A 24,739-nucleotide genomic window follows, 5' to 3' on the forward strand; every position below is an offset into this window, starting at 1 on the left:
GCAGGGGCAGGGAGCAGGTCCCGGAGCGCGCAGCCGGGGCGCCCCGGCCTTTCCCGCACCGCGGCGTCCGCAGCCCCGCCGAGCCCCGGCCCCGCGGGTCCTGAGACCCGCGCCCACGCGCGCGGGTGCGCACAGACGGCTCGCGCTCCCCGGCCTGCTCCCGGCCCTGCCCGCCGCCCTGGCGCGCGGCCCCGCACCTGCGCGCACGTGGCCCCGCGCGCCCCGCACACCTGCGGCCCCGGCGCCGCGCACCCCGCGAGCGGGCGGCGCGCACGGCCCGGCGCAGCCCCGCGCGCCCCCGCCCCGAGAGCCGGGGAGGGCGGCCGGGCGCGCGCGGCGGGGGCGCGCACGGCGGCCCGGGAGGAGGCGGCGGCGGTAGCTCGTGTCGGCTCCGGGCGGCCCCCGCGCCGCAGCCCGCGCCGTGTCCGCGGCGGAGCCGCCCAGGTGAGTGGCCGCGAGGGCCGGCGACCCCGCTCCGCCCGCGCCCCGCAGCCCCCACCCGCGCCCCTCTCCTCCCCCGCCCCGGGGCGCTCGCCCCGCGCACCCCTCCTGGGGGCATGGCTCTCCACCAGGCCGCCAGCGCTCCCCCTGGAAACTTTGGGGGCCACTCCCCACGCTGGGGTCCCCCTCCCGTCCCCTGGGGCACTGGGGAGCGGGGAGCGGGTTGGGCGGCTCTGTGGGGCAGTGGGGTCGCGGGAAGGATGCGCCCCTTTCCATGGGGGAAGAAGGGAGCCCTGACTGGGTCTGGGGGAGGGGCTGGGGGACCATGAGGATAAAGACTTCATTCCTGCCTCTGGGTCTGATCCAGCCGGGAGGTGCTGGAATGCCCGGAAGGAGAAGGGGGCCTTTGGGGTCCGCACCAGGACAGGCTCCATCCTGGGGGCTGGGGACTGCTCAGCCTGGTGGGGAGGTATTTGGGGACATGGGGCTGAGCCCTCTGCACTGTGGGCCTGTGTCCAAGCGACACCAAAGACGTGGTAGGAAGCTTCTCTCCAACCCCTCAGGCTGGGCCTGGGTGCCCCCTGGGCCTCTGGAGCAGGTCAGTGAGACCACTGGGCCCCATTCAACAAGTTGTGGGGGGAGCAGACAGCGGCTTGTGCCTTGGTCTGGGCCCAAGAAAAGAGCCGGTCCTGACTTTGGAGAGCGCCTTAATAAGTGGTTTCTTTAACATGTGTTCTGGGCACGAAAGACACAGGTACCCCAGCCCCCCAGTTCTTAGGTTTGGGCCCCAGACCTTGCATTATTAACAAGCAGACCCTGGTGATTCGGTGTGTGTCCTGAGGTGGTTGAGAACCTCTTGCAGCCGGCAGAGGGTGGGAGGGAGGGTGTCTTGTGTGATGTGGCAGCAAGCCGAGGGACCATTTGGGACTTGATGGGGGACCTCTGGGCCCCAGAGCAGTGAGACCTGGAGCAATCCGGGAGGGCTCCCTGGAGGAAGTGTGGAGGCTGGGAAGGGTGGGGCAGGCGAGTGACAGAAGGTGGAGGACACGCGGTCTCGGTGTGGACGAGGTGGTGAGCAAGGAAGGGTCGTCTTTGTCAGGAGTCTCAACCCAGGCGGGCTCTGGGCCCCTCTCAGCCAAAGCAGCCGGCTGAGGCAGCAGCCAGACGGGACGAGCCCACGGGCAGACCCCTGAGGCTTCCCCCACAGACCCTGCTCCCGCACTCCACCCAGATGACACAGGGTGACAGCAAGGGGCTGCCCAGCTCTGGGACGGGGGTTCGGAAGGGCTAAACCCGGTGATCTCACCCTGGCTTTCCTTCCATTCTGCGTCCCAGCTGGTGACGGGGGGTGTTGGAGAGACGCTCGCAGGCCTCCGGGGCCGAGGCCGATGTGATGGTGTGCGGATGCACGCCGGGCCCTGGTCTGGTGCTCGGTGCCCCTGCTGCCCTGGCGGCAGCCCTGCCCTGTGCCCGCTCGGCCTCAGTGTGCTCTTCTACAGAATGGGGGCGGCTGCTCGTCGCCGCCCCAGCAGAGGCCCGGGATCTGCAGGTGCCTCGCTGAGTGGGCCCAGAAAGCGACGTGAGGCAGCCGCTTGATTGCTCTCCCCCGTGCTGTCATTCCTGGGCTCCCCTGAGTCACCACCTAGTCACCAGGTAGACAGCCTCCCCGGGGGCTCTCCAAGGAAAGCTTGTGCCGGGTGGGCCCCAGTGAGCCGCCCACCACCACGTGTCAATCCTGGGCCGCAGGAGGGCACCCTCTGCCCTCCAGTAGTGCCCTGGAATTTAATGAAAGGAGCTGGCATCAGACCCACGTTCAAATGTTGACCCTTAAGCTTCGTGATGCTAGGTGAGCTGGACCACTCGGACCCTCAGTCTCTTCTTCTCCAAATGGGCTTCATTATTCCCACCCTCAGGGCTGGGCCAGCAGGTGAGCAGCCTCAGTGTATGGTGGGCATTTGAAGAGCAGTTCTAGATCAAGAAACCTCTCCCAGAGAGGGCAGTTGGCAGTGCCCGTGTGTAGGCTGGCAAGGAAACTGGGTCGGGAGGCCCCCAGCCCCCCTAAGAGTTAAGGGACTAACAGCAGACGGAGGCTAATTAGGGCTTAATGAATTGTCATGGATGAAAGCCCCAGGAGGGCCTGGATCTAGGACAAAGGATGCACCAAATGTGGGGGGTCGGCAGTGTGTTCCCAAACGCAGGCCTCGGAGGGCCGGTGCCGCTGCAGCTGGGCCCCCCAAGTCTGGGAAGGGGAAATGGGGGATATTTCTAGTTCCTGCGAACCCCAGTTCCCTTGCTCCCTCCTGTCCCTGTTGTGACAGGGAGACGGGTTGTGGTGGGGGGCGATGGGGTCCCGCTGTCAAGCTTCCACCATCTCTCACCCCCCACCCCAGCCCCACGGGTTCAGCTGCTGCCTCCAGGGGGGCCTGGCCGGGCCTTGCCCAAGGCAATCTTCAGTACCCCCTGGCCTGGGACAAAGCTCTCCAGAACAGCAGGTGGATAGGAGACGCAGGGGGGCCTGGCCAGGCTGCGTCTGCCCGAGGGGACGGGCCCGAGGGCCCCGGCCACACTCTGCCTCCTCCTTGGGTGGAGAGTTTATGGCAGATTAGCCCTGGACAGTTTCGGGTGGAGGGGCGTAGGGGGGCCCTTTCCCCAGGGGCTGCCGTGATGGACAGATTCCGGGGCCCGTCCCCAGGTGTGTCCCTACACTTAAGCTGGTGCTGATGGCCTCCTCCGTGGGGAGCCCGGCCCCCCGCTCTTCCCGGCCGCTGGAAGCAGGCTCACAGCTCTGCAGCGGCCCCAGCCCACCTCCTCCAGGCCGCACGAGTCTCCTGGGGTCGCTGTCACAAACCAGCGTCGTCTTAAAACCACTCACTCCGATTCTCCGCCACGTTGGGCTCACACATCCTAAAACCCCGGCGCGGGCAGGGCTGCTCCCCCCGGGGTCCAGGGAGACCCGGCTCCTGCCCTGCCCCGCAGCCCCCCTCTGTCCTCCCCGCCCTCAGCCCGGGGTCTGCCTGTCTCAGGGACCCCCACCCTCTGCCGCCCTGTCGAGAGGACGTCGGGCGCCCCGGGATCCCAGGACGGTCTCCCCGTCGGAGGTCCGCTCACCGTCACCCTTGGTTTCGTTGGCAAACTGCCTCCTCTTGGCCACAGAGCGCGACAGGCGCATGTTCCCCGCATCTTTGGGGCGTCTGCCGACCTGCTGCCTGCACACCCCGCCCCCCCCGTTGATCTTCACAGCATGGTCTGCCTGGGGCCGCTCTGTTACCTCTTTCTTCTCTTTATCACCCGTAGTCGGAAAGGCGGAAAGGCGGGGATTTTGTCCCTTTTGTTCAAAGCCGTGGCCCTCGTGGCCCTCGAGAGCGAGAATAGCACCTCGTAGCCCGCAGGTGCCCATGAAGCGCTCCTGGAGTGAGTGACAGAGTGCGGGCAGGCCCCGCTGAGCGAGGACTCGAGGCTCCTACCCCAGCCAGCACCCAGGGCAGACTCTTCTGGAAGGATCCTTCTCTACAAAGCATCTGCCCCTCCCCCTGCGGTCAGCCTGGGGAGGTGGGTGCAGGGAGGGACGCGGGCCAGCCTGCGGGCGCGGACGGGACGGGGCGTTGTCCCGCCCCAGAGGCTGGCGGGTCCTTCGCTGTGTCTGGGGGTAGGCCGGGCCCCAGAGCAACCCAGCACCCAGCGCGCCGCGGGGGCAGAGCGGGACAGGGTACAGCTCGCTGTCACAACCTTGTGGGGTAGGCAGGACGGTCCGGGCTCGGGGCCTGCAGGGCTGCGGGGCAACGGGGTGAGGCCACACGGAGCGGACGCACCTTCAGACGAACACAGACGCCCCCTGGTCCTGCCCCGAGCCCCTCCTGACGGCCGCCGCGCTCAGCCTGGGCTTCCAGCCCCTCGGCGGGGTCCACGCCCCGTGGGCTTCCACCCCAGCTGACCCCGGCTCCCAGCCCCCAGACGCAGACACACGCCAGCCCCTCGGGGCTGCGCCTCAGGCACCAGGCTTGTCACCACACCAGCGACTGGGCTCCTACGGTCCCTCCACTCAGAACACCATTTCCCGGACTGTCGCCTGGCTGACCCCCACCTCCCGTGCAGATCTGGGCTCAGAGAGCCCCCCAGGCCATGCTGGGCAAAGCGTCAGACCGCCACAGACCCCCACTTTTCCCAAGCCCTCGATGTGTGTTCACTTTCATGACCCTTGTCCGCTCTCACCCAACACGACGCTCGGGGAGGGAACCAGACACAGGAGGCCACACGGGCTGTGAGTCCACGTGTGTGACACGTCTAGACCAGACTCCTCCACGCCCGGGAAGAGGGCTCGTGGGGGCCGGGGAGTGACGGCCGACGGGGACGAGGTTTCCTTTGGACTGATGGAATGTTCTGGAATCAGATAGAGGTGATGGTTGCCCAACCCTGGGAATGCACTAAAAGGCACTGCACCAAATAAAAACTTGAAATGGGAAAAATGTGCCCGTAGGGGCCGGGCACCCGTCGGGGCGTGGCACGCGGTAGGTCTCAGGAGGAAAACGGGACACCCGGAGTGTGAGTGGGTGGCAGGGAGCCTCCACGCCACGGCCCGGGTCCCCGGTGACCACCGCCGCCCCGCCCACCGCGGACAGCCTGTCACAGCAGCGGGGCGCCGTCCGGGAAACAGGTCATCCGCCCACCTGGACGCTGAGGCCGGGCCGCCCCCGTGGGATTTGGCTCACGGGAGGCAGACGAGGCTGTGCACCCAGTCCCCGGTGCTGGCTTGTCCATCCGGGGCACGCGGGGGCCGGGGGGAGGAGGCCTGGTTCTGTGAGGGGGTCTGGGTGGCCCCAGGCTGAGCGTCCGGCTCCCAGCACAGTGCCCTCGGGGACCTTCATCGGGGGCAGCACACATGCCCGGCTCCCGGCGCTGCCGACCCCGAGCCTTCCTGGGGGGTGGAGGAGGGCGCGGCGGTGCTGGGGGCCTCGCGGCCCTGCCCGGCTGACACACGGGTCTGCGGAGCACGCCGACGTCACGGTTCCGCGGGGGATGGGGTCCCCTGGCCCTGGGAGAGCCGTGGAGACGAGGAGACGGCGTCCTGGGCTTGAGCTTTATCTGCTCATCACCCGCTGTGTGGCCCTGGGCAGGTCCCTTTCCCTCTCTGGGCTTCTGCATCCCCGTGTGTACCACAGACCGATGGTGAGCTGATTCCGGGGGGGGGGGGGCCTCCACCGTGTGCCTGTCACGTGTCGTGCGACCTCCAGACAGGGCTCTCACCCTGGGGTGCCCCACTTCCCCGTCCGGGGATGCCTGTGGTGGTCGTGGCGGGTGGCGCTCCTGGCCTCACGTGGGTGGGGGCCGGGGATGAGGCTCGGCCCCCCGCCCTGGCTGGAACGGCCCCCGGAGAACGACCCCACCCCCACGTCTGTGGGGCAGGTCTCCTCTGCCCGCCCCCAGGACCGCTCTGCAGGGGGGACACTGAGGCCACCAGAAGGAAGGAGGTGGGTGCTCCGTGGGAGCGGTCTGCCCTGCGCGGTGGCCTGGCGGTGCCGGGAGAGGCCGGGATCTGGAGGTGCAGCTGAGGCCATCTGCCAGTGCACTGGCCGGGGGTTTGCCATGATTCCAGCGTGTGCGGGACGGGGGCGTGGAGTGGAGACGGCGCCCCGTTGCCGGGGCTGGGGCGGGGGGGGGCACTGCAGCAACCCCCACCGGAGAGGTCGGGGATGCGGCCGGGTCCCCAGGACTGGAGCTCGGGGGAGATGTGCCGCCCAAGACAGAAAACCGAGAGTCGTCAGCTGACAGGGACAGGAGGAGAGGCCCTCGGGGGCGCCCGGCCCCAGGTCAGGGAGGGAGGGTCTGGAGCGCGTGTCCCCCAAGACCCCAGCCCTGGGAAGAAGGCAAGGGGCAGAGAAAGGGTAAGAACAGGGCCCTCCACTCCCTGTCGGCCACAGCCCACCACAGGGCCTTTGTCCACGCTGTGCCCCTGCCCTTCCCGCCCGCCTCTGCCCTGCAGAGCAGTGGGCGCAGGGCCCTGAGAACCCCCAGAAGCAGGACGGGCGCCCAGACCTCCAGCTGGATGGGAACCCCACTGCGGGGCCCAGGGTCAGGACACAGGCCCGTGAGGGTCCCTCCCGGGCTCGCCTCACCCCGGGCTCGCCTCACCCCTAGCCCCGTGGGGTGGCCACGCCTGAGGGACGGTCAGGGACACGCTGGGTCACAGCTGGAGGGCCCCGCGGCCGAGGGCCAGCGGTGCTCCCATCCGGGGTGTCGTCGTGGCTTGGCCGCCCAGTAACAGGTGAGGGACGCGGGTGAGGTGCCCCCAGGGTCCTGCCGGCCCCCGCCGGGCCCCCCTCCGGCCGCCGAGTCCTTACTTCCCGGTTTCGTCCTCCTCCGTGTTCGGGGCCAGCTCTTGGGTAAGAATTCTTTCCGACGTAGAAACAGCTTAAGAAACGGGCAACGTCCGTGTTCGCGTCTTGCCCGAACCGCAGGGCCTCACCCCAGGGTGTCTGCGGGCGCCCCCACCCCCCGCCCTTCCTGCCACGCCGGGCTCCGCCCCGCCCCCTCCGCGGGTCTCGGGCAGAGCAGCCCCCCCCCCCCTCCCGCTCTGGGTAAACCGGAGCCTGCGAACCCCTCCGCGGCCCCACCGTCCCTCCCCTGGCGTCTTTCTCCGGACCGGAGCCAGGGGTGTTCGTGAAGCTCCCCCCGGCCCCGGCGCCGAGGCGAGGCTCTTTGTCTCCTGGGCTCCGCGTCTCACCAGCTCTGGCTCAGCCCCGGGGAGCTGTTCGTTGACTGACTAGTGGACAGAAGCGGGGACCGCGGGGCAGCTGCATGGCCGTGTCTCTGAGGTGACAGAAGTAGGCCCCGCGTTATGCACAATAAAAACGGTTTCAAGATTCCCCGGAAACCACGCACGGCTGCTGTCAGCCGCCCTCGAGCAAATCGTCCTTTTTCAAAAGCCCGGCGGCAGCAGCTGTGCTCCGGACTGCGACCGGACGCGCTGCCCGCTGCCCCCCGAGACGGTCTCCCGCCACCCCGAGGTGCTGTGCTACTCAGTGTCCCCGACTGGGAAGGGAGGGTGACAGCGAGGTGCCCCCATGGGCTGGGGTCCCGGCGGAGACCCTGCGCCAGGGCCGGCCCAGAGCCGAGGCTCCTCGGTGTTTGCCGTGTTGAAGGCGGCCGCGGCGACGTTCACGGCCCGGCGGACGGGAGACCAGCGACAAGCGAGGGTCTCAGTGGCGCGAGAGTCTTGATCTTGGGGTCGTGGCGCGAGGCCCACGCAGGGTGCAGAGCTTACTTTATCGAGAGAGACTAGGACGAGGACTGTAGTACGAAGTCACCAGGAAGTGACACGAGACCAGACCCAAATAAAGTCAGGGAGGAGCCATGCAGGGAAAGTGTTTCAGGCAGAGGGGACACCACGTGCAAAGGCCCTGGGGCAGGACCAGGCCTCGTGTGTGGGAGGAACGGCCAGGAGGCCCCGGTGGCTGGAACAGAGAGGGCACGGGGGAGAGAGGGAGGAGGGGCGGGCGGGGGAGGGCGGGGCAGGTCGTGCGGAGCCTTGGGGCCTCGTTATATGCCAGACGGGGGTGCGGGTCTCTGCTGCAGAAAGAACAGACCAGACAGCTCTGTCCCCACAAGGACTCTGTATTTGGCGCTGAATCATACCACCCATTCCCTCCTTGGGGCAAAGCCAGAGGGGCCCCAGGTCCCCCTGAATCAGGCCGTTGAGGCCCTGCCCCTAGCTCCCAGGGCGAGGACAGTTACCCCTCGACCACAGGGAGCAGCACAGCCTGGGGCAGGGACCTGGAGGAAGCTCAGAGCCAGGGGCAAGTTTAAGGTAGGAAGTTGCCAGACATGGGAGACGGACAGCTGAGCGGGGGACGCTCCTGTCCTCTCCCGGGACCCAGCCTCCCCACGTGCTGGGCAACCACACGGGCAGAATGACCTAGAAAAACAGCCTCAGCAGGAAGTTTGCCTTAGGGAGAGACTGTGTCCCTGCAACGTCCAGGTCAGAATTAAGGACAGCCGCGGCGGGAGGGCACAGCCGGCGGCTCCTGCTGCCTCCCACGGCCTCCCTCCTGGTCCCCTGCTGGAGGCCACGAGCGGAGAGCCACCGATCCCTGGTCTCCTCGTGCTGTCAGCAGCTCCGTCCCCACCACTCCCGGGGCTGTTCCGCGGCGTACGTGAAATCCCAGGCATGGGTGGGGGGCACCTAGAATTCAGTTTGGTGTTTCTTTTCATTTTATTTGTGCATTCTGTCGCTGACAACCCAGATTTTTTTAACTCCCCGTCTCAGCGCCTCTCGGCTGTCTTCCCCGGCGGTGAGTTCCCGGCTCCCCGGTCCCACGGTAGCCGTGGACTGCCGCCCGTTGGATCCCCTGCCGACGAATACGGGGCAGTTCCAGGTTTCCTCCGTTTAACTAGATCAGCTGTCTTCCTCTGCTGGTGCGCGGGAGTCTCCTCGACGCCACAGCAGACACAGACCGTGATTTGACCAATCCCCTAGGGATGGACGCGGACGCTAGGTCCAGTTTCTTTTTCTCGCTATCTCCAATGACCCTGCAGCAAACTCAAGGGGTCTGTCCGCAGTGCTGGGCTCCCTCGCAAGTCTCTAGGGGTGGCGGGAATCCTTCCTGGCATCTTCCAGCTCTCAGGGGTTCCTGGTGGTCCTCAGTGTCCCATGGCTCCAAGCCACACCCTCCAACCCACTCTGTGCGTCTGTGTCCATGACTCCCCTTTGTACCGGAAGACCAGTCATGGGGTGAGCCCAGGGTGACCTCGTCTTACCTGGATTGTGCCTGCAAAGTGCAGACCCTCCCCGCCCAACCCCTCGTGCTCGGCGTGAAGCCGGCAGGGACCAGGGCTCTGGGCGTGTTCATTCCCCGAGGAGTCTGGGCAGGCGGGAGCCGGCCTCCCAGATGTCCAGCAGATGGAGGACCTGGAGCCTGAGTCCCTGCCTGGCCGGTCCTGTGGGAACAGTGTGGAAACAGGCAGCCCCTCATGGGGGAGGCTTGGGGAGATGCAGCTGCTCTCAGTCCCCATCCAGCGGCCATCTGGCTGGACCCTCCCCGCCAAGCCCCACCTCGACCCCCAGGGTCTGGCTGCAGCCCAGCAGGGTAGAGGGAGGAGCACAGGCCACATGTCAGCGAGCTCCCTCCCCCACGGCAGTTCCCCCAGCCTGGCACTCCCTTCCCCAGACACCAGGGCACTTCCCGATCATTTACTGGGTCTCTCTGAGCTGCCTGTGGCCATCACGACAAAAATGCCACATGCGGAGGGACTTAAAACAACAGAGACCTATCCTCTCCCCGTTCTGGAGGCCGAAGTCTGACATCGGGGTGTGACACGACCCAGCCCCCTCCGAAGGCTCCGGGGAGGACCCCCTCTTCCGCATCCAGCTTTCTGTGGCTCCGCACAACGCTTGGCTTTCCTGGCTTAGACACACCAGATCAGTCCCTGCCTCTTCTTCATGTGGCCTCTGGCATTGATGTGAGTGTCCCTGTCCCTCTGGTTACAAGGACACCTGTCCCTGGCTGTAGGGCTGCCCGATCCCAATAGAACCACATCATAACTGATCACATCTGCAGGACCCTGTTTCCAAACGAGGTCCCCTTCACAGGTATCAGGGGCTAAGACTCAAACACGGCTCTTGGAGGGACGCCAGCCAGCCCTCTGCCGGGTCTCAGCTCAGATGTCGCCTCCGCTGGTCTGCGGCGGCAGCATCATTCATCCTCACGGCCCACCCTTCCTTCCAGAGCGTCCGGGTGTGTCCCTGGACTTGCTGTCGGTGTGGATCGAGCACTGGGGTTCCCCCAGCAGGTGCCGGGTCTCACCACACTCCTGGGCTCTCGGGAAATCCAAGTGATGAAGACAAAGGAGAGGTTACAGCCCCCTGGGAGGTCGCAGCCATGACCGGGATTTTAAACTACGTCCTAATTTCGTGCGGTGGTTGGACCAGTGTGGACACAAACACAGGGAAGAGGGAGCACAGCATGGGCGGGGCCCCGGGAAGGCCTCTGGGGGTAGCCAGGGAGAGGACTGAGACCACCTGCCACCCCGCTGGGAGGATGTCCACAAACCCCAGGAGGGCGGGACCGCCAGCTGCCTGGCCCTTCAGCGGACTCCGAGCCTGTATACAGAAGGCACTCAATAAGTTGTGTACACTATGTTGTGAAGTTCTCCAGTTCAATAAGTGCTTTCTCTTGTAATGTTTTTATTGAGATAAAATGGACATCACAAAAAATTTGCCCTTCTAAAGGGTACCTTTCGGTGACTTTCGGTGTATTCACAAAGTTGCGTAACCATCAGCACTAGCTAGTTCCAGAACATTCCAAGCAGCCGCGTCCCCATCAGCCATCCCCTCCCCCAGCCCCCGGCCCCCAGGAGCCCCCTTCCCGCCGGGGGAGGAGCCCGGTCTGGCCGCGTCACACGCGTGGACTCACACACCCCGTGTGGCCTCCTGTGTCTGGTTCCCTCCCTGCACACCGTGGGCTCGGGGCCGACCCGGGGCCGCGCGTGGGGGCCTCGCTCCGGCCGGTGGCCGAGGGACGCTCCGCGCGTGGGGGACCCGCTGTGTGTGTCCGCGCCTCTGCCAGGCGCGTTTGGGCAGTTTCCGGTTTCTGGCCATTAGGGGCGCGGCCGCCGCGGTCGCGGGTGGACCGGCTTTCGCGTGGCCGCGCGTCCAGCTCTCCGCCGTGCGGGGCCCTCCGCGGAGGGACGCGTCTTGCGCGCGGCGGGGTCGGGACGCTGGGCCCCGCGTGCTGATGCCTGCCCCGCCCTCAGGTGCCCACGAGGATGCTGGCGCGGCCCTAGGCCCACGCTCCGCACCATGACCTGCTGGCTGTGCGTCCTGGGCCTGCAGCTCCTGCTCCTGCCCGCGGCGCCCCCGCCGGCCGCCGGCTGCCCGGCCCGCTGCGAGTGCTCGGCGCAGACGCGCGCGGTGGCCTGTCCCCGGCGCCGGCTCACCGCCGTGCCCGACGGCATCCCGGCCGAGACGCGCCTGCTGGAGCTCAGCCGCAACCGCATCCGCTGCCTGAACCCGGGCGACCTGGCCGCGCTGCCGCTGCTGGAGGAGCTGGACCTGAGCGAGAACGTGATCGCGCACGTGGAGCCGGGCGCCTTCGCCAACCTGCCGCGCCTGCGCGTCCTGCGCCTGCGCGGGAACCTGCTCAAGCTCATCCCGCCCGGGGTCTTCACGCGCCTGGACAACCTCACGCTGCTGGACCTGAGCGAGAACAAGCTGGTCATCCTCCTGGACTACACCTTCCAGGACCTGCGCAGCCTCCGCCGGCTGGAGGTGGGCGACAACCACCTGGTGTTCATCTCGCGCCGCGCCTTCGCGGGGCTGCTGGCGCTCGAGGAGCTGACCCTGGAGCGCTGCAACCTCACGGCGCTGTCCGGAGAGTCGCTGGGCCACCTGCGGGGGCTGGGCGCCCTGCGGCTGCGGCACCTGGCCATCGCCGCCCTGGAGGACCAGAACTTCCGGAGGCTCCCGGGCCTGCTGCACCTGGAGATCGACAACTGGCCGCTGCTGGAGGAGGTGGGCGCCGGCAGCCTGCAGGGGCTCAACCTGACCTCGCTGTCCGTCACGCACACCAACATCACCGCCGTGCCGGCCGCCGCGCTCCGCCACCAGGCCCACCTCACCTGCCTCAACCTGTCGCACAACCCCATCAGCACGGTGCCGCGCGGCTCCTTCCGCGACCTGGTCCGCCTGCGCGAGCTGCACCTGGCCGGCGCCCTGCTGGCCGTCGTGGAGCCGCAGGCCTTCCTGGGGCTGCGGCAGATCCGCCTGCTCAACCTCTCCAACAACCTGCTGTCCACGCTGGAGGAGAACACCTTCCACTCGGTCAACACGCTGGAGACGCTGCGCGTGGACGGGAACCCGCTGGCCTGCGACTGTCGCCTGCTCTGGATCGTGCAGCGCCGGAAGACCCTCAACTTCGACGGGCGGCTGCCGGCCTGCGCCACCCCGGCCGAGGTCCGCGGCGACGCGCTGCGCAGCCTGCCCGACTCGGCGCTCTTCGAGTACTTCGTGTGCCGCAAGCCCAAGATCCGCGAGCGGCGGCTGCAGCGCGTCACGGCGGCGGCGGGCGACGACGTGCGCTTCCAGTGCCGCGCCGAGGGCGAGCCGGCGCCCACCGTGGCCTGGGTGACGCCGCGCCACCGCGCCGTGACGGCCGACAGCGCGGGCCGCGCGCGCCTGCTGCCCGGGGGCACGCTGGAGATCCGGGGCGCGCGCCCGCAGGACAGCGGCACCTACACGTGCGTGGCCAGCAACGCGGGCGGCAACGACACGTACTTCGCCACGCTGAGCGTGCAGCCCGCGCCGGCCGCCAACCGGACCCCGGGCGAGGGCCGCAACGAGACGCAGGCGGCCGCGCGCTTCCCGCTGGACCTCACCACCATCCTCGTGTCCACCGCCATGGGCTGCATCACCTTCCTGGGCGTCGTGCTCTTCTGCTTCCTGCTGCTCTTCGTGTGGAGCCGCGGCCGCGGGCAGCACAAGAACCACTTCTCCGTGGAGTACTCCTTCCGCAAGGTGGACGGACCGGCGGCCGCGGCGGGCCAGGGCGGCTCCCGCAAGTTCACCATGAAGATGATCTGACGCCCCGCGCGCGCCGGCCCGTCCCACGAGCACCTGTGCATCTCCCGGAGGCCGCCGCCGCCGGCGCCCCGCGCGACTGACCCCCTTTTTTGTAGGGACCGGACCACAGGACTGTCTTCTCATCAGGACTCATCTTTTGCATAGTTTCTCGAGCATTTTCTAAAGGTTTCCCCCCGGTCTTCCTGTCCCTCCTGAGCTGGGTGGGAGCTCGGAGACCCCTACAGCCCTCTCTGCAGATGGTTCACACCCCCTACCCCTGGCTGGGGGCCCCCTGACACGGCTCGCACCCCGGGGGAGGATGGCCTACATCCGGGACGTGGGGGGCCGCCCAGCCCCCGGGGGAGGCGTGCCCGGATGCTCCACTCCGCACACGCAGCACACAGGTGTTCACACCCAGGACACGCTCTTGGACACACAGCTCCGAAACAGAACCCAGCCGACCCTCAACAGGCGCCCCAGGCTGCCGAGCTCGCCTTGAGCACACAGGGCTCTTGTGAGAGCACAACTCACACCCGGGACATACCCTGTTCACACTCAGGACACACCCAGCTCACACTCGGGACACACGCGTACCACACCTGAGACACCCAGCTCACGCACGGGACAACCCCAGCTTACACTGGGAATGCACTCGGCTCACACCCGGGACAAGGCTCACAGCCAGGCCACGCTCGGCTCACACACGACATCCAGTTCACACTCAAGACACACCCAGCTTAGACCCAGCTGACGCTGAACGCACGCCCCAGGCTGCAGAGCTCGCCATGGGGACCCAGGGCTCTCCCGAGAGCACGACTCACGCCGGGACAAGCCGCTCACACCTGGGATATGCACAGATCATAGCTGAGACACACTCAGCTCACACTCAGCTCCCGCTCGACTGGCTGTCTCTGGGGGAGTGTCAGGGCTACACTGAGGTCTTCCAGAACAGGCAGTGCTCCCGTTGGGGGCCCAGCGTGAAACAGGCTAGTCTGGGCCCCTGCCCCCAGACTCTCCCCCAGTCCGGGACCCACCAGCCCAGCAGGGTGGGCTGCCCACTAGGAGAAGCCATCTCCCCCGCTTCCTCTGCCACCCACAACAGCGGCCACCTGCCTCCTCTGCCCATGCCACACAGGAGGGGCGGCCGTCCTGGCCCCTGGCTGGGGAGCATGGCTTCTGGGGTGTCCCCCTCCAGCAGGCCAGCTGGAGTGACCTTCAGTCCTGAGTCCACACTACCCCCTCAGCCAGCCTCAGAAGGGCCCCAGTGCAGCCCTACCAGGCCTGGCCCAGCGCTGTGACCCGCTGCACCTGCGGGGAATGAGGCCAGAGAGTGTGTGAGGTTCTGAGGGTCCCCGTTAAGTGCAGTCTCTGCCACTTTGGAGCAGAGCTAGGGCTAAAGGGTAAGGGAGCCACAGGCAGACGGAAGCTCGGGTTAAGGAAGAACTCCCCTAAGCTTACTGCCCTGTTACTCTTCAGATAGTGAGTTCCCCATCACTGGGGGTAAGCAACAGGAGCTGATGTTTTACAACAGGAGCTGATGGAATGGGGTCCATCCATGATCCTGCCTCTGCCAGGTGGATTACTGCCCCCACCCTCCACCTGGGCCAGATGACAGGGCATCGTTTGAGGGAGGGGCACAGGAAACACTGTGGGACCCCTTGACTAATAAGGAGCTTGGCCTCCCCCCACGGTTAGGACAATGTTCTTCAGGACCTCGTAGGAAGGCTCGAAACCAGGTCTGTTCCCTTCCAGGAGTGCAGTTACAGCTGATGGCTGAGAACCCCTGGACCTCGTCTGTAACGTAGGTCTGAGGTCAAGTCCACGGCTGCACATATCTGAGGCCACGTGCACGGACTGGCTTGCTGGTTGTCCCGGGTCCCGGGTCCTTCAAGATCTTTCTGAGATGAGCCAGAGAGAAAGCTGGGCCAAGACTGGGGGTTTTGAGCACAGGATTCAGACAGAACCTGGAGGGGATACTGGCCCTCCCCCCGGGCTGCGCGGCTGGACACGGTAAGCCTTGGTCCTGCTCCCTCCTGCCTCAACCCCACTCGTGGCGGGACGTAGCGACGGCCAAAGGGGGTGTCCTGTGCCCCCGAACTCCACCTGAGTTGGGCAGGACCGACTGGTTTTCTCCCTTCACATCCTCCTGACCTTGGTTGCCGTAACAACCCCAAGGGCCCCTCAAAATGACATCCAAGTGCCTTTAGCATCATCAGCGATGGGAGGGAGTGTTCTCAGCAGCGTCCGGACACGCACACCGGCGGCGCCTGGGATCCCCCACCTCCCACCCCAACATGAACCCGGAACCCCCCAGGCCCCCAGCTCCCTCCTGCTGTGTTTGGTTGGAACCCAATAAAAATGAAGCAGATTTAATAACAGACTTCAGGGCTTTTTTTTTTTTCCTTTGAACGCTCACGGGAGGAGTGGGGGCAGGAAGGAGTGGCTGCCGGGGTCCCCGGGGGGAACCGTCGGGTTCCAGCTCCAAAGCCGGGCCTGCGGCGCGGCGCGCTTGCAGAGACGGAACGGCTCACCGTGATGGCTTCGGGTCTTGCTTCGGGAGCGCCCTTGCTGCTCCGGGGGCCGCTCCCAGAGCCCATGTTGACTCCTTCCGACAGGTCAGAGCCCTGAGGGCTGCGTCCTCTTAGGATCCCACTTTCCCGTGGGCAAAGGCAGGTCAGGGATGGAGAGCATTTGCCCAGAGTCCCCAGCTGAGGGAAGGTGGGGCGCCCCCTGCCGCGCTTCCTCCCTCCAGGCTTGGGGGGTCCTAGCAGTCTCCCTGCTTCGGGCGGCTGGGAGAAAAAGCAGGCAGCTTAAAAAAAAAGATTTGTCTGTTCATTTGTTTATTATGTAACTCCGCTCTCCCCCTAACGTGGGGCTCGAACGCACACCCAGAGATCAAGAGTCACGTGCTCTTCTGACTGAGCCCGCAGCTTTTAGGGGCGCCTGGACGGGTCAGGTGTCTGCTCTTGGTTTCGGCTCAGGCCGTGATCCCGGGGTCCTGGGATCGCACCCTCGTCAGGCTCCCTGCTCAGCGCAAGCCGGCTTGGGACGCTCTCTCTGCCGGAGCCTCCTGCCCCCTCACGCAGGGACATGCACTCTCTCTCTCAAATAAAAATAGGGTTTTTTTGTGTGTGTTTTTGTAAGAGAGCAGGCTTTTTTTTTTTTTTAAGATTTTATTTATTTGACAGACACAGATCACAAGTAGGCAGAGAGGCAGGCAGAGAGAGAGGGGGAAGCAGGCTCCCCACTGAGCAGAGAGCCTGATGTGGGGCTCGATCCCAGGACCCTGGCTCATGACCTGAGCTGAAGACAGAGGCTCAACCCACGGAGCCACCCAGGCGCCCCAGAGCAGGCTCTTAAACCAAGCACTTTATCCACCCTCTCTGGAAGGAGGTACGCCGGGTCAGACCAGTCAGCAGACTCTGACCCGGGTGAGACGCCCACGGGCGGCCTCTCACAAGCCACTCGGGGCCTCTCTCCAGGCCTCCCGGTTCCCATCTGACGCTGGGAAGAAGTGTCCTTTCTCGCGCTGCAGGACGGGGACGCATCAGGCTGTGGGCGACCCTCCACGCCTGACTTCCAGGAAGCTGCCAGGCGAGGGCGCTGGCCCTGGAGCTCCCAGAGCCCCCCTTCCCCGCTCCTCCCACAGCAGCGGCAGGACAAACCACCCCTCCGCAGCGATGCCCAGCTCCCTGGTTCAAACCAGGTCCAAGACCCAGAAGGTCCTGAGTCCGTCTTGTTCTCGGGGTGGGGCGGAGGGGTCCTCCTTCCAAGGCCCAGCAGAAAGGAACCCAAACAGAGGACGGGCCACTCACAGGGTCTCTGTGGGTCCCCCCAAAATACAGGACAGGGATGGGCACCTGGGTGGCTCAGTGGGTTGAGCCGCTGCCTTTGGCTCAGGTCATGATCTCAGGGTCCTGGGATCGAGCCCCGCATCGGGCTCTCTGCTCAGCAGGGAGCCTGCTTCCTCCTCTCTCTCTCTCTGTCTCTCTGCCTACTTGTGATCTCTCTCTGTCAAATAAATAAATAAAAAATCTTAAAAAAAAAATACAGGACAGGGGTCCAGTCAGCATGCGTGGGCCCGGGAGGGGGGCACTGACCATCCCTGCCTCGGTTTCCCCTCCCAGATGGAGCTGGAATGATGAGGCAGTTTCTCCGGCCGCGCCCACACACCGCGCATCTCTAAGGCCATTTCCCGGCGCAGACCCACTTTCTGTGCGGACCCCCTCTCTTCCAGGTCCCTCCAGCCTCTGCCCGCCCCAGGGCGTCCCCGAGCCGAGCACAGGGACGCCCCGTAAGGGAACTGAGAGGCTTACAACAGCTGGGATCTCTTAGTCGACCGTCCGGAGCTCAGAAGTGTGGAATGGGTCAGCAGGGCTGGTCCCCCACGCGGGGCAGCCCCGGGTTAGGGCCAAGGCCAAAGGTCCCCAGTCCTGAGCCTCAGGGGAGGCTCACCCAGCAGGGCAGGGCGGGGTGCTGAGCACTCTGCCCTCCCCGCCTGAGAAGGTCCCCCGGGAGCCCTCAGAGGAGAGGCCCGCCCGAGGCAGGCAGCCGGCCCCCAGGCAAGCCCACCACCCTGCCCCGTCCTGGGAGCAGAAGTCCCCGGAGAGATCACCGCGGTCCCAGCCCGCTGCCCACTCACGGCCCCCACCCCAGCCCCGGCTTGGCCACGCCGCCACGCAGGGCGGGGACCAGGCGGGAGGTAGCGAGGCCCTGCCCTCGGGCACAAAACGGAAGGGCAAGCCCGGCACTCGGTCTTCCAGATCAGCGTTCCGCCAAGAAAATGAACTCCTGGCCTCGCTCCACCACGAGCAAGAATCCATCTCAAATGAAACAGCCCCCGGTCCCACAGGACCCCGCCAGGCCGCGTTCTAGGGACAGACAGGTCACTTACCCGCGGCACTGGAGGCCCCGGGCCGGACAGCCCACTGTGTCTCTTCAGTCTCACGTGGGATGCTCTGTATCTTGACAGCCTCACCGTACATTCCGTGCTCGGGTGGGTGCCCGGCACGCGCTCCCCCGGGGGCAGGTCACAGCCAGCTGCCAGCTGGGGCGCCCACGGGTGTCCTGTTGGGAAAGGACCTCAGAAGGATGTGGGCAGCGCAGGCACCTCTGGTCCCACCCTGACCGCCCCGGAGTTGCGAAATCCGTCCCTCGGAGCCCACACCCTCCCCCCTCCTCCTGTCGCGAGGTTCCCAAGGGGCGGGCACCGGTGACAGATGGAGACCGTCAATCTGTCGGCTCAGGAAGCTGAGTGTGGGGAGAAGGGAGAACACAGGATCAAGTCAGGGAACCTCACGCTGGAAAGGCCTTGAGCTCAGTCTGTCGCTGTTGCCCAGAACGGGGCCGGGGACCCGTGTGGAACCTGGTCACCTGTGGCTGCTCCTGCTTCCCCCGCAGACAGGGCCCTGGTCACCCAGCACTGCTCCGAGGACCCATCACTGTGCCCGGCCCGGCCATGGAGCCCCAGGAGAATTCCCTACCCTCTACCCTCTCTGCGCTCACGGCCCCTGAGCCAAACCACAGGGGCGGAGACAGAAGCCCAGCACCGACTGTGCCATCGCAACTCCGCCCGCAGGGGATGGCTCCGCTTTCCCTTCATGGAGGGGGTGGGGAGGCCGCCGGCCCGGCGGCAAACCTCCAGCCCAAACACGGCTGAGTTCCAGCATCCGGACCCCCGGGTTTGCACCGTGTGGCCATCATAGACGAACCGTCCAGAGCTCAGACGGACGCTTGCTCCCACCAGCCCTGCCCCGGGTCCCAGGCTGGGCGGGCAGAGGGCGGGGGCGGGGGGCAGCTCCAGTGACGATGACCCACAGAAGGGGAAGTGAAAACCAGGGAGGAAAGAGCCGGCCTGGGGGCGCTTCTCGCTGCCCCCGCGTTGCCCGGGATCCCCAGCGTGACTGGCTCCCCACTGCCGTCCGTCGTCTGAGCCTCAGCGCAGGGACCGTCCCCGTGTCGCCCCCTCCCCGGCCCCCCACGCGTGGCCCAGGCCACGTCCTCTAGCCTAGAGGATCCTTCCCACCTCGGAGGGAGGCGTCCCCTGCGGGCAGGCAGGGAGCACGGCCTGGGGAAGTGATGCAGCGGGCGCCCCGCCCTGCGGTCTTCGGTTGCACGGGGCTTCCGGGCGGCTGCGGGCCACCGGGCAGCCTGGACGGGGCCGAGCGCCTGCCCCGGAGTTTGACCCCAAGACTGCCCCCGCCCCCCCGTCACTCAGGTCCTGCAGGTAGGGGCTCCTGGAGGGGTCCTGGGGTGGGGGTTGGGCAGAAGCAGCACCTCGTGGAGGTCGGGGTGACAGGGGTCTGGGTGGGGCGTGGCCCGGCTGCCCAGCTCTGGGAAGGAGACCTGGTGTTGTCATAGGCCCCCAGCTGACCCCCCATCCCTGGCCCGGCCCCCACAGCTGGACCTTCTATTCAGTCCGTGTCGCAAAAGCACAGGGTCCTTCTCACTGCCCTGGACGGTTGAGAGGGGGTGTTCCTGCCCCACCCAGAGGAAAGGAACCCAGGGAGGGCCACACCACCCCAGGGCCACCAGCAGGCCAGTCCGGACAAGACGACCGAGGCTGCCCCCCGCGCCTAGCTCCCTGCTCCCCCACGCACACCATCAGCACCCCGCACCGGCCCACCCCCGTGGGTCCCCAACTTTGACCCCCCCCCCACTGCAGCATGAGCGGCCCTGAGCCACCCACCGAGACCCCTGGGCCTGACGCCCCGACCTGGCCGACTCCGCCCACTTACAGCAACCTTGGTGAGCCCCCGGGGGGCCTGGCTGGAGGACTGGGGCGGCAGGGCGGGCGGCTGAGCCCGAGGGCTTAGGGAGGCCCCTGCCGGAGGGCGGCTTAGCTCACCCGCAGGGTCACGGTCCCCACAAAACTCTGCTGAGGGAGGGAGCAGCTGGGAGCCCCAGCTCATCTACGCGAGGAAGCCGGGGCTCCCAGAGGTGGGGTCACCTGGCCGGAGCACCACAGGGACACAGGGTCACCTGGTGTGGGGTGGACGTGTCTTGGCCACGGACACGTCGCTCCTCTGTGAACTGCGGGGGCACCCGTACCCCACGGGGCCACCCTTCCCATCCTGCAGACAGGGCAGTGGGGTCCCGAGCCCATGTGTCCTCACCCCTTCCCTGCTCCCCACCATCAGGCGAGGTCCGGGCCCAGCTGCTGCCATCCAAGGCCTGCCGCTCCCGGATATCCAGGCCCCCCTTGACTGACCCGCAGCCCCTGCCCCCACCTCTGCCCAAGAAGACCCTGGCCAGGACCCAGTCCCTGCCCACCCACAGGGCCCCCAGCTCCGGCCCCACTCCCGCAGGGCAGCCTCGGAGGCCCTATCTGGGGTCCCACAGTGTGGACGAGAGCCAAGCCGGCGACGAGCGAGCGCGGGCCCCTGGTCCCCCTGCGCAGCCACACATTCGCTCGCTCGACAGCCTGCTGGGCCTCGGCTGGCCCGACCTGCATCGCCCCGAGGCTGTGCGCGCCTTCCTGGAGGCCCAGCAGCTGGAAGGCCTCCGTACCGTGCACGCCCAGCTCCGGGCCCGGCTGCTGGGGGGCCGCCCGGGTCCCTGTCACCCCGGCCACGGCTTCCGCCTCCTGGACAGCTCACCCTGTGTGGACAGCGGGGACGCCCTCTACTACCGCCTGGTGCGGGTGGGCGACGAGGCGTGGCACATGCTGGCTGCCAAGGTGAGCCCCGCCCGTGCCCCTGCTCCGCGGAGTCGCCCCCGTCTCCCACGTTGGGTGTCGTCTGGGACGCACGCCATTTGGGCTTCCCGTCTTAATCCGCGACAGACGCGCAGACACAGCCCTGGGAACCGCGTGTCCGAGGTGTGCGGTGGTGGATGCGTGCGTCGCCAGGGAGTCCTAACCCCCGTCTCCCAGGCGCCCTGCAATCCGCGTCTGCACCCAGCCCACCGTGCTCCGTGGCCACCGTATAATAAGTCCTAGTCTCTGCCACCATCAGCATGTCGAGCCCCTCTGCGTGCCCTGAGCCGTCCTACGGAGCCCAAAGCGCCCTTACCCACCGAATCCCCACACACGCTTTGCTACGCGACTGGCACCGCCCTTGTCATAAGATCTTCCGTTTTTGCGCGCCACTCAGGGAGAAAAAAACAGATCCCCGTGAAGCCACTCGTGTCAGACACAGACTTTTCAGACGATGCTCAGCAGTGAGGCTGCGCTGGCGGCCCGTCCCCCTCACACCCCGAGTGCAAGGGAGGGCAGTGCGGCTGGCCGCGCGGGTCAGGGACGGCCGCTGGGCCCTGACTCCCGCGTGGAAGCCCCCACCCCGCCCGGCGAGTCTAATGTAATTCCCAGAGCTGGTGCTCCTCTGACCTTCTAGAAAGAGTCTTGCTGTCCTGCACTAGGGCTTCTGGCCGCTGGGGCTTCAGAGGCCTTGAGCCAGGGCCGCCCCCCCCAACCCCGAGATGGATCTCAGGATGGGACAGAGCCGCCGAGCGAGACACCTGCTCTGCCGTAGCCTGGACGCTCACGGCGGCTGCTTGCTAACCTTCTGGACATCTTGGCTCCGACTAAACCGAGTATGGGGGTTGTCGTGTCCACCGTAGTTAGCAGGTGTAGAATGTGGCTACTGGAACGTCCAATGACACCGCGGCCTGGGTCGTGTTTCTCTGGGACGGCCTGCCCTCGGCCCCCACACTGCCCGCCTCCTCACACCTCTGAGGGGCTGCAGTCCGACCCCCGACCCCATCGTCCTTAGCGGAGCTTTCCCTGAAACCATGCTGGCGACAGACAGCGAATTAACACGTTGCAGCTCCTGCTTCTGGAGGCTGAGCACACGCAGCAGGGGCGGCGGGAAGGCCCCTGCGGGCAGAGCGCCGGCGGGGGTCTCCGCGCTCAGGCCTCTGACGGCCCCCACTTTGCCCCTCAGGTGCCCAAGCCGGGAGCCGAGGAGCCCCACCCGTGGGGCCTGGAGCTGCAGGCCTCGCTGGGCCCACACTTCAACCTGCAGGGGCTGTGCGGCCTGGTACCCGAGGACGCACTGCCCGGAGCGCCCTGGAGCGGGTCCGTGGCACTGGCGGCCGAGGTGCCAGAGCGCACACTGACCCAGTGGCTGTCCGAGGTGGGCAGGCGGCCGCGGCCCGCGGAGTTCCCCTGGGTCGCGGCCCTGCTGCTGCTGCAGCTCACGTCGGCGCTGGAGCACCTGGAGGCTCGGGGCGCGGCCCTGGCAGAGCTGCGGCCCGAGAACCTGCTGCTGGCGGCGCCCCGGGGCTGTGCCACGGCCGGGCCCCCTCGCCTGCTGCTGGCTGACTTTGGCCGCGTCCGCCCCCAGCCCCCGGGCCCCCCGGGCCCCCACGCGCAGCAGCTGAGCCACCTGCTCAGGGCCCTCCTGGGCCCCGCAGCGCCCTCAGCCACGCCCTTGGCAGCCGGCCTGGAGACTCTGGCGGCCCGGCTGACCCACTCGCGGCCCTCGGCGGCCCAGGCGCGGGCTGCGCTGCAGGTGCTGCTCTGGGGCCCCGGGCCTGCGCTGCGCGGCCAAGGAGCCCCGCTCGGGCCCTGGCTGCGGGTGCGCCGTGCGCTGCTGGTCCTGCACCTGGCCGAGCGGGCCGCGGCAGGGGAGGCGCCCGGCCTGGAGGACTGGCTGTGCTGCACATACCTGGCTGAGGCCACGGAGGCCTCCCTGGGCCACGCCCTGGCGCTGCTGTGGGACTGACGCCTCCCAAGGGCCTCCCCGAGAGGTAGGCACCCTTCCCAGGCCTGGCGCCAGAAGGCCAGTGGGGACCGCCTGCACGATAGAGGGGACGCCCTCTTCCAGAAACAGCCAGAAGGGTGCAGGACCGTGGACACACGGCCCCCTTTCTACGCCGGGGACTTGGGCCCAAGTCCTCCCCTGGAAGCCGGGGGCTGGGGCTAATGACCAGTGCCTCCAGAGGCTTTCTGATGCCAGGACAACCCCCACTTCTACTGGCTGTGGCCACTCCCTGTCCACCAAGGTCTCTGTGAGTATGGGACCCCTCCCCCCAGCTTCCAGCAGAGGCGAGGCTGTCCCTCTAGTGCTGGAGTCTGAGGGTCACCGAGACGGTGAGGAGGTGACGCTGTCCTCCATCTCCTGCCCCGGAGCACCCCTTGTGCCGAGGATGGCCAGTGACTGTGACTCTAGACCTGGTTGGCGTCTCCAGGGGGAGGGGAAGCTCCTAGAACCCGAGGCGCCCAGGCCCCCAGCACAGCCCGCCTCAGAGGAGTCTGAACTCACCTGCCCAAGCGTCCCCACGGGGTCCCATGCCTTCGGCCTCCCCCACTCCCTCCACCCACGGTGGCCTCCGCGCTCTTCCTCCGTGAAATTAAATGGTCCAGCTGCCAAGCCTCTGCATGGGCTGTTCCCCCCGCCGGACTCCGAATCTCACCTCCTCTAAGCAAATCACGTCGCTCCTCCCCGTGCCTGCGCCCAGAGCACCGACCTCCACCTGGAAGTATTTCTCTCACGGCCTGCCCCCTGACCGCGTCACCCCCCAGGCTCTGAGCTCCCCCAGAGCCAGGCTTAACCCGCAGCCGCCGTTTAAACGCCCAGGACGACGTAACACCCGCAAGGAAGTCTCGACTGCGACTGGGACCCTGAGGGAGAGAACGGGTCTCAGTCTATGCCTCTGGTAAAGGCCCCGAGGGTTCCCACCGCCCTTGCCTCTGGGGCCTCCAGTCTTGCCCCCTCGCTTCCCCTCCCCCTCACGGCTAGCTCCCAGGGACGACCAGGGCTGCTCGGTGCCCTCAGAACAGAGTGGGCTCCTTCCCACGTTCCCTCCGGCCAGTCCCTCCGGCCTCACTGCCCGTCCGCTGACCTCCAGGACTTGCCCACCTGGTTTCTGCCCCTGGATCACTCTGTGCTTCAGACTCCTCTGTACCCTGCAACACCCCAACTCCAAAGCCCTTTGCACTGCCCCCAGACTGGTGTGCTGCCCGGCTCTGTCCCTTCGGACCTTTGAGGGCCGGCCCCACCTTCAGTCGCTGAACATCCCCAGACACACTCCCATCCCTGCGGGAACCTGTCCCGCTCCGTGAAAGATGCCCCCTCTTCCCGCTGCGGCCCAGGCTCCAGCGTCCACCTCGGCCGTGCTCAGATGCGGCCAGCAGGTGGCACAGCAGGCCTGCCCGTCGTAGGCCTTCAGGAACCCCCCGGAGCCCGCTGACCCTCTGCGGGTCCCAGACCCCACATCCCCGCTCTGACCACCCCCACCTGCCCCCCCCCCACCGGAGCGGCCCTGCAAGGCCCTCCCCAGGGGCTGCTAGTGTCCCGGGAGCCCACACAGGCGAGGACGGGGACGCACAAGTCCAGGCGCAGGCCAGCACCTCAGCCCCACCCCACACGGACCCACAGAACCAGAGGGGAGGCTGCGCGGGGGGGGGCAGGAACTCTGCCAGCGCGGAGCCATGGCCGCCCCAGATAAGGCCGGGGAGCAGCAGACCCAGCTGGGGTGCGGCGGTCGGCCACCCAGGGCCTCCTGGGGCAGCCAGGACTGAAAACCTGGGGGGAGGCACAGCCACGCACCAGACCCCACAGGACCGGGCTGCCCCAGAGGGGTGCGGCGGTTCCCCCCCACGGGAGGGGTCACGCAGTGCGGAACCGGCACACCCGCGCCCCCACCCGACCCAAGCGGTCCCAAGCCCTTGGTCCCGGGGCACCGGGGCGGGGTCAGCGCCGGGGAACAGCACGGAGCCGACACAGGTGCGCAGGCGTCAGCGCTTTTATTCCGGTCTTGGGGGCGCCGGAGCGACCGGGCTGCTCCGGACCCGGACCCCGGACC

At 67.2% G+C, this 24,739-nt stretch overlaps 2 protein-coding genes across 6 annotated transcripts; both read left to right on the forward strand.

The window, feature by feature from the left end:
- Positions 1-340: 340 nt before the first annotated feature.
- Positions 341-13,202, forward strand: LINGO3 (leucine rich repeat and Ig domain containing 3). 3 transcript variants are annotated; one of them, XM_082750569.1, is made up of 2 exons: positions 341-444; positions 11,188-13,202. In XM_082750569.1, the coding sequence occupies exon 2, from the start codon at positions 11,234-11,236 to the stop codon at positions 13,010-13,012; it is 1,779 nt and encodes a 592-aa protein (XP_082606695.1). In that variant the 5' UTR covers positions 341-444; positions 11,188-11,233; the 3' UTR covers positions 13,013-13,202. The 3 variants fall into 3 exon arrangements, with proteins under 3 accessions (XP_082606695.1, XP_082606696.1, XP_082606694.1); XM_082750570.1 differs by lacking the exon at positions 341-444 and adding an exon at positions 5,552-5,604; XM_082750568.1 differs by lacking the exon at positions 341-444 and adding an exon at positions 5,643-5,906.
- Positions 13,203-18,560: 5,358 nt separating this feature from the next.
- PEAK3 (PEAK family member 3) lies at positions 18,561-23,304 on the forward strand. 3 transcript variants are annotated; one of them, XM_082750572.1, is made up of 4 exons: positions 18,561-19,217; positions 19,656-19,738; positions 20,131-20,669; positions 21,874-23,304. In XM_082750572.1, exons 2-4 carry the CDS (start codon positions 19,657-19,659, stop codon positions 22,654-22,656), a joined length of 1,404 nt encoding a protein of 467 aa, XP_082606698.1. In that variant the 5' UTR covers positions 18,561-19,217; position 19,656; the 3' UTR covers positions 22,657-23,304. The 3 variants fall into 3 exon arrangements, with proteins under 3 accessions (XP_082606698.1, XP_082606699.1, XP_082606700.1); XM_082750573.1 differs by having other exon boundaries at positions 18,657-19,217; positions 19,392-19,738; XM_082750574.1 differs by having other exon boundaries at positions 18,657-19,217; positions 19,424-19,738.
- Positions 23,305-24,739: the final 1,435 nt, after the last annotated feature.

The sequence above is a fragment of the Mustela nivalis genome (genome assembly GCF_964662115.1).
Source record: "Mustela nivalis genome assembly, contig: HAP1_SCAFFOLD_1293, whole genome shotgun sequence".
Classification (NCBI taxonomy): domain Eukaryota; kingdom Metazoa; phylum Chordata; class Mammalia; order Carnivora; family Mustelidae; genus Mustela; species Mustela nivalis.